A 10,784-nucleotide genomic window follows, 5' to 3' on the forward strand; every position below is an offset into this window, starting at 1 on the left:
TACCTGTGGCAGGTGGCTACCGTTACCTGTGGCAGGTGGCTACCATTACCTGTGGCAGTTGGCTACCGTTACCTGTGGCAGGTGGCTACCATTACCTGTGGCAGTTGGCTACCGTTACCTGTGGCAGGTGGCTACCATTACCTGTGGCAGGTGGCTACAGGTGACAGAGCTTCCAACCCTTTACATATTCTCGGGATGCTATACAATTGCATATGTACCTGTGTTAATAAAGCGCTGAAGAAATCACATTAATGTTATTTATCAATGGAAAAATATTGAGGCAATTGATTGGGCTCGAACCTGCGTACCCGGACCTCCCAGTCACTCGCACGTCCTACCAAATTGCCTCAATATTTTATCACGAAGACTTCTCTTTAAATTGATATGACATAAATTATGAATATAACGTCCTGATGAATACAGCATCCAGATATATATAATATGATGATGAATTGTCCGTTTGTTGCTTGGAGAAAAGAAGCCGTCCTATGTATGTATACATGTATAGATATGTATAGTGGCTGTTTACATCACGTATATTATACACACAACGTAACCGAAACAAATTTGTTGTTGTAATAAGCTATATCACCATTGCCACACCGTCATGATATCTTTTGTTGGTTATATCCGGCTCCAGTACCCGAGGCCAAGACACAGTGCCCTACCGCTGCTGCTGCTGTATCTCGCCCCCAAAACTCGACACTTTCACTTTGCTCTCACCCTCGCTGCGTGATACCAGGGAGGAAAGCCGCCGAACTACCATACTCCCATGATGGTATTTCCTCTTTGACGGGGTTTGTCAAGCCTCGTCCTGCCATGTAGGCGCAGTAAACAGACATCCAGTTACGGAATACCACCAGGGAACGAGCCCATCACACTCTCCTTTACCGCCGCCGCAGCTCAGAGAGCGCCCCTGGGCGGGGAGGATAGGCTAGGTGCAGGAGGATAGGCTAGGGTAGGCGCAGCAGCCGCCAGAGACGACCTCCTGATGGTATCGTATTCCAGGATGTCATATCAGAGGACGCGCCGAAATGACGCCATCACGCCCGACATATTGGACTTGATCCATCAGGAGAGTTGTACCCGGGGAAGGTCATAGTGGAGGCGTCTAATGGTACTCTGCAAGTGAGGGTCACTGTAAGAGGCTCTATCTCTGAGGGTCCGACTGGTGCAATTCCGTTGTCTGTGTCTGGAGTCTCAGTGGGCGGCTCTGATAGTCCCCCGGAGGTCGAAAGGTCGACTGAGTTTCGGACTGAAATTGCTGCTTTGCATTATTAATTAATTTCGTTATTGCTTTCTAAGCAAAACACCCGTGTTCACACACACACACACACACACACACACACACACACACACACACACACACATTGATTGACAGTTGAGAGGCGGGACCAAAGAGCCAGAGCTCAACCCACGCAAGCACAACTAGGTAAGTACATACACATAAACACACACACGCACACAGCCTCGCGGCTGAGTGGACACGTCTTGGCTGTCCAAATGGCCTGGGTTCGATTCCCGGCAGAGGCTGAAACAACTGGGCAGAGTTTCTTTCACCCTGATGCGCCCTGTTACCTAGCAGTAAATAGGTACCTGGGAGTTAGACAGCTCTTACGGGCTGCTTCCTGGGGATGTGTGTTTAGGAGTTAGAAAAATATGTAGTATATATAATAGAGGAAAAATAGGGTGGTTAGAAAGGCGGGGTCCAAAAGCTGACCTTAATTAGTGTCGTCAATGGCGTCGTTAGCAGTAGCGTCAGCTGGGGCCGTCAGAGAGACTGTCAGCTCTAACGTCAGCTGGAACATCAGCAGTATAGTAAAGCCAAAATGAATATCACTCAATATAATGTCCTGTCCAAATGGCACAAATCATCTCTAACCCAGTTTCTCCTGGTCTTGTTTTACTGTCTGTCTGTCAGTCAGTTTTACTGTCTGTCTGTTAGCCTACCAATCTATATATATCCGTCTGTCGGTAAAAAAAAAGACCCATTATTGACTTTTTATATATTATTTTTGTTTCATATTTGGGTCTATTGACCCAAATATATTGCAAAATGTCCATGAGCCTCTGCCCAACAAATTTCAGACATGGAACCATTAAATGATAAAACTTTCCCCATCCATTGTATATCACTAAAGGTTTTCAGTGTGAACGTTCTAAATGATAAATTGAATCCAGTTCCTCAAGGCAAAGCTGTCCAACTAATCAAAAAAGTTTCTTGAACCAACCCTGAAAGGAGACCAATCAACGATTAATTATTTCACACAAGTTTGACCTTCATTTGCTAAATAGTCTTTCAGGCTTGGTGCTTTCTTTTGATAATTACTTACTAACTTTGTGTCCATTTGTTACGTATAAATAAAGCGTTTATCAAATTGAATTGGGACTTCGTTTTTTCAGAAAAATAACCTAGCCAATCTAGGTTAAATTGTTGGTGATGGGAAGAATTCAGGAGGATATAAGGATGCTGGGAAGGGTTCAGGAGGATATAAGGATGCTGGGAAGGGTTCAGGAGGATATAAGGATGCTGGGAAGGGTTCAGGAGGATATAAGGATGCTGGGAAGGATTCAGGAGGATATAAGGATGCTGGGAAGGATTCAGGAGGATAAAAGGATGCTGGGACGGGTTCAGGAGAATATAAGGATGCCGGAAAGGGTTCAGGAGAATATAAGGATTCTAGGAAGGATTCGGGAGGATATGAGGCTGCTGGGAATGGTTCAGGAGGATATAAGGATGTTGGGAAGTGTTCAGGAGGATATAAGGATGCTGGGGAGGGTTCAGGAGGAAATAAGGATTCTAGGAAGGATTCAGGAGGATATGAAGATGCTGGGAAGGGTTTAGGAGGACATAGGGATGTTGGGAAGTGTTCAGGAGGATATAAGGATGCTGGGAAGGGTTCAGGAGGGTATAAGGATACTAGGAAGGGTCCAGGTGGATGTGAGGATGCTGGGAAGGGTTCACGAAGATATAAGGATACTAGGAAGGGTCCAGGAGGATATAAGGATGCTGGGAAGGGTTCAGGAGGGTATAAGGATACTAGGAAGGGTCTAGGAGGATATAAGGATGACAGGAGTCCGCGACAGAGCTAAAGAAGGAACAGACAGTTCTAGCGAGAGTGCCTGGCAGCTCCGAGGAATTTGATATAGTGCCGAGACAAGCCAGTGAATATATGGCGGACAAGCAAAATCCCGGAGACAGACTATGACAGACAGCAGAGGTCTGGGGAAAGACTCTAACCTACTTGGGAAGTCTTGGAACGACTATGATTGACAGGCGGGAGGTCTCGGGAACGTCCGTTGTGGTCTCGGGGGGGGGGGGGGTGTAGATTAATGATAGCAGCGAGTATTGATGATACTCGCTGATAATGGCACATCAACGCCATTAAAACAGACCGGATTGAAGGACTCTATGTTCGATCTAAGCCAGATCAAATATTGATTTTTCTAATGTCTAGGAAATGTAATACATTTTGTTTATGTTTTAAAGACGACTATCAGCACACAATAGCCATTTGACCTGTCGAATCAGTGCCTATAATATATATATATATATATATATATATATATATATATATATATATATATATATATATATATAGGCCAGGACTTCACTCTTCCCCCAGTCTGCTCTTCCCTTATACCAGGATAGATTGCTGTGTAAAAAGTTTCTGAATTTGTGGTCACAATTTTGATACACGTTGAGCATCGGCAGCGACGAGCTGCGTGATAGACCCAACTGTTGGTTCTCGCTGATGACGCTGAGAGTGGAGGGGGGTGTGGTGGGGCTGAGAGAGGGGTTGTGGAGGGGCTGAGGGAGGGGGGTGTGGAGGGGCTGAGGGAGGGGGGTGTGGAGGGGATGATGAGAGAAAAGGGCTTGAGAGAGGGGGAGAAGAATTGAAGGCAAGTGAAATGGGAGATAAAAATAAGCAACAGAATAAAGAGATGGGAAGAGGGTGAGCAAAGAGAAGATAAACAGAAGGAAAGAGAGAAGAGACAAGAGAGAGAAAAAGAAAAGGGAAAGAAGAGAAAGAGGGAAAAAATGTAAGAGGAAAGACGGCAAGGAGGAAAAAAAAAAGAGTCAGTGTGAAGAAAATCGATAAGAAATATAGAAAATGGAACAGGACAGGAGATTGAGAAGAGGTGCAGTCGATAGACGAAGAGAGGAAACAGAAAGGGCAGAATAGAGTGTAGAGGCAGAGTGAGAAGGATGAGGTAGAGAGAAAGACAAGGAAAAGAGCCCAAATGGGGAAAATAGGGAAAATTGCAGCACGCAATTCCAGGCCAATCCTAAACACCTAAGTACACACGTTGGCTTAATACAAGTTGGGGAGAGAGAGAGAGAGAGAGAGAGAGAGAGAGAGAGAGAGAGAGAGAGAGAGAGAGAGAGAGAGAGAGAGAGAGGGGTTCGAACCAGTGCCCCCCCGTTGTGGCGATTACCGATGGACAGGAGCCGTCAAACGCCGTCCACACCGTCAACTGGCTGCAGACCTTTGACAGCGAGAGTGGGGGAGGTCTCTGATTGGCTCATTCCTCATCCTGCAGCTTGTCAGCGGAGGACAGGGTAATTTACACACTCGCTTAGCTATTCGACTCCACATCACCATCAAGGTACCTATTGTGCTTTAAAGATTGAGTAAATAATCGCCCCTTGGACTTCGTGAGTGAAACAGAGGATATATATATATATATATATATATATATATATATATATATATATATATATATATATATATATATCGTACCTAATAGGCAGAGTTGCATATCAAGACGAATTTCACTATTTTTGTTCGGATATTATAAATTTGATAATTGATAGATATGATTGATAGATATGTTTAGTTTAATGTGTGTATTCACCTAGTTGTGTTTGCGGGGGTTGAGCTCTGCTCTTTCAACCCGCTTCTCAATTATAAATTTTTTTCACACACATACACATCCCCAGGACACAGTCCGTAACAGCTGTCTAACGCCCAGGTACCTATTTACTGCTAGGTAACAGAGGCATCAGTGTGAAAGAAACTTCCCATTTGTTTCCGTCATCGCCGGGGATCGATCCCCGGTCCATAAGATTACAAGTCCCAAGCGCTGTCTTCTCAGCCACAGCCCCTCCCTCTCAGCCACTGGCCGCAGGGGTGTGTGTGTGTGTGTGTGTGCGTGCGTGTGTGTGTGTGTGTGTGTGTGTGTATAATGGGGGGTAGAGGGATAAACTAGGATAAGAACCCAGATGAGACAAAAATCATTATATGAAAAATTATATCATATAAATCTATATATGATAGATTTATATGAATAATATGAAACGGCTCTTATGAGTACAATTTAATGTGACTTACATTAGTGTTTCTACTCGGTACATTTTCCTTTTCTAAGAACGTGTTAAACATTTTCTTGAAGGATAACTGGCTCTCAGATCGTTTAGTCAAATTAATTAGCTAATTCTTCATTTAGTATGTTTATATTTTAGTATTGGCTCGAGACTTAATATTTAATGCATGATTTTCTGTTCCTTCGTAATAGTGTATATTTTCTAAGATGAAAAATTCATCAAAACTAACTTTTTTGTTTGAAAACAGGTTTTAAATTAAAAGTATTTCTAGATCGAAATATATCTCCATACAGACTATTCATGATGATCGAAGATGCCAGGATCATTACACTGGTGCAGTTCACTGTACAGACAGCTGGTGCCATAGCCATATATACATACCCAGGGCACCGTAGTCACGTGTGTTTGTCCAGGAACCTTTAAAGTTCTCTGATCAATACCTTGACGGTCATATCTGACTTCAAGGGCAGGCTTGGGGGGGGGAGGGGGGGGTTATGGTGTTGGAATTGAGATGGAATGGTTGATATGGAATGGAAACTGCCAACTGATCTGCTACGGAGGGATTTATCAGGGGAAAGCGCCAAGGCATTATGACTATATGGTACTTGGAAGGGGTCAGGATAAGGATTTGGGATGGGACAAGGGAGGGAAGGAATGGTGCCCAACCACTTGGACGGTCGGAGATTTAACGCCGACCTGCATGAAGTGAGACCGTCGCTCTACCGTCCACCCCAAGTGGTTGGGCATCTGCTACGGAGATGATGACGTAAAGTGGAATAGTCCACCAGAGACGATAGTTACGGTATTAATAGCCTGTTCAGCTGTTATTACCATCCTCCTATGATAGTCAAAGTAATATAAGTTAGGGCCATATACTATTGCTATTCTTCTACGGTAGTAAAAATTATAATTGGATGGTCATAGGATACTATCAGCCACTCATGCTTGGGATTATGTTGAGTGGAAAATTGCGCAGGGGATGGTTAACTATCCTTATAGGACCGTTCGGTACAAAATATGGGTCATTCACAAACTTTTCGCCCCTCGATGTTGTGAAAGTTTAACTATTAAATTCTCTTTAGTTCAATCGATGTTCCATAAAATTGTCCTGTACCTCTCAGTACTTACGCCAACACTATATGTAAATAGACAGGACGTTGACCAGACCACACACTAGAAGGTGAAGGGACGACGACGTTTCGGTCCGTCCTGGACCATTCTCAAGTCGATTGTGAGAATTATGAAGAAAAGGCACAATCGACTTGAGAATGGTCCAGGACGGACCGAAACGTCATCGTCCCTTCACCTACTAGTGTGTGGTCTGGTCAACATACTGTAGCCACGTTATTGTGACTCATCGCCTGCAAATAGACAGGACGCATGAGAATAATATTTTAATGAAGATTTTGAATGCAAAGGTTTCAATCCCCGACCGTCGAAGTGGTTGGGCACCATTCCTTCCCTCCCCCGTCCCATCACAGATCCTTATCCTGATCCCTTACCAGTGCTATATAGTCGTAATGGCTTGGCATTTTCTCCTGATAGTTCCCTTCCCTTCATTCAAAGGTAATTCAGTAGAGAGATTATGAGGGAAAAACGCTAAGCCAGTATGACTATATACCAATTAGGAGAAGGAATAAATGACAATGGCATTCGAATATAAGGATGGAGAGCCAAGCCATTTTGGATCATCAGGGAATCGAACACCGACCCTGTATGAAGCACAGCCGCCGTTGTATCAGTACAAGTGGATACTTTATGCAAAGAATTCAAATATAGATTTATTTGAATTAACTATCCAGACAAGGCAGATTATTTTCTCCAAACACAAGAACAAGAAATGCAAAACAAAGTATTTGCGTTTAGCAGACACACAGTGAATGCATTATCCTAATATCTCACCTCTTAAGAGTCAGATATACATATTCCCTCTCACAAGTGCACTATTTATCAGGTGTTAATCTAAATTTACACTTGTCCATTTTATTTACACTTCTTAATCGCCAGCTGTTACACGAGATGGCAGTTTTCATCATACAAATCAAAACTGCAAATCTCATCACATTACTGGCAATTTAAGTCTATTCAACCAACGTCTGAAAGCTATCTGATGCTTCGAGCTCCTCTTCCCCGCCGCCCCCCCCCCCACAGATCTTCTTACTTGATTATAGGTTATCCATAAGGTGCGCAAAACCTCTTATCAAAGCTTTTTGCAAGAGCCTGAAAGCTCAATAAGGTTAACTGCTAGACGTGATGATGTGTTGACTTCTCCAGCCGACGCTCGCAAGGAAATTTCCCTCCATTTGGAAACCAATCTTATCGTCTGCCCCGTCGTGAAGAAGAGGGGGCTTTCCCTCCTCTTCATCTGACACACTCAAGCAGCTCTCGGCGGTGATCAGGGAATGGAGGCAGCGACAGGCAGCAGGAGAGGTCAGAGAGGGTGAGAGAGGGTGAGAGAGGGTGAGAGAGAGAGAAATATAGACGAAGCAGGTTTTGATATTATAGCAGGTAAGGAAGCAGATAGCAAAACTAAAAATTCCGACTATATGACCAAATGTAATCTTGGAATTATTGGAGGACTCACTAGATATCTATCGTTATAGATATCCATATTTAAAGTGATATCCATATATCATAGTGATTTATAGATATTCATATATCCTGTGATAGATGTCTGGTTATGGAAGCGATAACGATTAGTTTTCTTAATTTGGTTTGGCGGGCATTGGCTGCCAGGGATTCGATCTCTGTACTCTAAAGCGCGAGACTGTTGTCTAACCATCCCGGCCATGATTGCTCATCAAAATGACCTTAAAAGCACCTAACTGGTACCCAATTAAAACTTTGAAAAAGACTTGCTAAATAGGTCAACAGTTATCGATGAATAAGTCTACGGTATGAGCTACAAACATTTCACTAACAAGACTGGCTTCATCTCTCACTTAACCATCCGTGAAACAAATACAAATGTGAATTCAATGTTTTTAACGATATTGATATCAAAACTGCAAAACACAGTTCTATATATAAATTGCAAGATATCTGAACTATGCAATAGCCATGGTGCATGTCAACGCCTGAATAGCAGCCCATATTATAGTATTTTGAAACAAATAGTTACAATAAGTACTTTGATTTCAGGAAGATGGATGGCAGAATATACATATGTATAAGGTAATTATCAGGAGAAAACGTTCAGACAGTATGACTATACAGCACTGAGAAGTGATATAAGAATGGTATAAGAACTAGGATATGGGGGAATATTGAGTGAAGGAACTGTGCCCAACTACTTGGAACATCGGGGGATCGAACGCCGACCTGCAAGGACGACGCTGTGTCGACCAGTCTAAGTGGATGGGAACCACCACTTAGGTATAAATATCTTCTGACTGGAGCCTGGCATACATGACAAGCATTTTTTGCTAACAGGGTTGTTGATTTGTGGAACCAATTACCGCGTTGCGTGGTAGAGGTGGGGTCCGTTGATTGTTTCAAACGTGGGCTTGACATGTATATGAGTGGGATTGGGTGGTTATAAATAGGAGCTGCCTCGTATGGGCCAATAGGACCTCTGCAGTTACCTTTATTCTTATGTTCTTATGAGCAGGCGATGAGTCACAATAACGTGGCTGAAGTATGTTGACCAGACCACACACTAGAAAGTGAAGGGACGACGACGTTTCGGTCCGTCCTGGACCATTCATCGACTTGAGAATGGTCCAGGACGGACCGAAACATCGTCGTCCCTTCACTTTCTAGTGTGTGGTCTGGTCAACATGTTCTTATGACGCCATAGGCTGCAAAACAATCCACTACGACCGTAAGCTTCAGCTTTTCAGACTATAACACTACCGACAAAGACCTTCACACATTCTAACTTCGGAGATGAGAGTTGGAAACAATAGTTTCGGATTGCAATTTTGTTCTCATTTTTCTCCATTTAACTTGCGTGTCTCCTCCCAAAATTTCTTTATTCCAGAGAGCTTCCCCCCCTCCCCACTGCCTCTGGTATCGAAATGAACCTTTCAGGAATTAAGGATTTACTCACTAGGAAATATTTTCATGGTTATTCTTGTGACGAGTGAATTGACTTCCTCTCACGAGCGTCGCTGTTTACTCTCACCAGCCCACAGTACCTCTCCCCCTCTCTCACACTCACCTCTCACCTCCCTGGAGCCCCACAAGGATACATAACACATATCTAAGTCGACAATATCAAGCTCAAAATGTTGCTGGAACGGGGTCGCTCCTTAACTTTGTTTTTCAACATTTGTGTAAAACGATTCCTTTTGATGTGGCCAAAGTTGGCAAGGGGAAAAGTCCTTGAAGTGAGCTGGTCTGTTTTGTTTGACGAAGAGTCGTCGTCCTCTGACAGGTGTCAATCATCTCCATCTATCCTCCCTTGGTCCCTATCCTTTCCTACCTTGGGTGATTCCCTCGTCCCCTTGGTTCATTTTCTCGTCTTTTGGCCGCTTTCTCTCGTTCATTCTGTTTCTCTCTCATTCCTTCCCTGTCTCATGCTTTTCTTCTTCGTTCTGACTTTTATTAGCCACCTTCCATCATTCCTTTCCTCCTCCTTCTCCTCCTCTCATTCCTTCCATCCCTCCCTTGTTTCTCATGTATCTCATTCCTGTCCTAATTCCTTGATTTCCGTTTACACCCTCCCTCTCATATTCCTTCTCATCATTCCTTAATCATTCCTTCCCTCTCTCATTCCTTTATTTTTGCCAGCCTTGCTCATTCCTTCCTCTCCTTCTCGAGAATTACTCCTCATTCTTCATCGCAAGACAAGGAACCTCCACTGTAGCCTTGTTAAAGAGGCTACTCTCTCTTTAGTCTCTAAAGAGAAAAGTAATTACCAGAGGAGAGTGCCTACTAGTATAATTATGTGGCACTTAGAAAGGATTGGCGGACATAGATACGAGGGAGTAAAAGGAGAACAGTGCCCAACCACTTGGACTATCGGGAATCGAACGCCGGCCCTGCAAGAGGCGAGAATGTGGGTCTGATGACCCGATAAAGTCAGTGTAATGTGGCCTCATGGCCTACCTAGGCCTTAAAGGCAACGTGTGATCTTCAATACTGTCTATTTTGATCTTGTTATCTATCGATGGCTGCTGTGTGTTCTGTCCCAACTGTTCGTGAGGTTAGTGTGGGACAAGTACTTGGCTTGATCGGTACAGTGGTGGTTTCGCTTTTTACAGGTCCGCGTTCAATCCTCGATTGCCCAAGTGAAGAGGTTGGTGAAGTTTGCAGGCCTGGGGATACGGGGGGTGTAAGAGGAGTGACAAAGTGGCATGGGAGAGGGGGAAGATGGGAAGTGAGGGAGGAAAAGAGTGAGTGAGGGAGTCATGAGGAAAAGAGAACAAGCCTCCCTGCATCTCCCACCTCCGACAGAGTGACTGTCACTCCCAGCCACCATGGGAGTCACTCACACGTCACTCACGGTAAT

At 43.9% G+C, this 10,784-nt stretch overlaps 1 protein-coding gene across 1 annotated transcript in view; it reads left to right on the forward strand.

Moving 5' to 3' along the window:
- The window catches only part of LOC123772530 (cylicin-2-like), a 54,062-nt gene extending 50,969 nt beyond the window's left edge, over nucleotides 1–3,093 (forward strand). The window contains exon 3 of the mRNA XM_045765770.2: nucleotides 2,636–3,093. Coding sequence (XP_045621726.2) covers nucleotides 2,636–3,093 — 458 coding nt within the window. The remainder of the gene's footprint in view (nucleotides 1–2,635) is intronic.
- The last annotated feature ends 7,691 nt before the right edge of the window (nucleotides 3,094–10,784 follow it).

This window comes from Procambarus clarkii, chromosome 17 (genome assembly GCF_040958095.1).
Source record: "Procambarus clarkii isolate CNS0578487 chromosome 17, FALCON_Pclarkii_2.0, whole genome shotgun sequence".
Classification (NCBI taxonomy): Eukaryota; Metazoa; Arthropoda; class Malacostraca; order Decapoda; family Cambaridae; genus Procambarus; species Procambarus clarkii.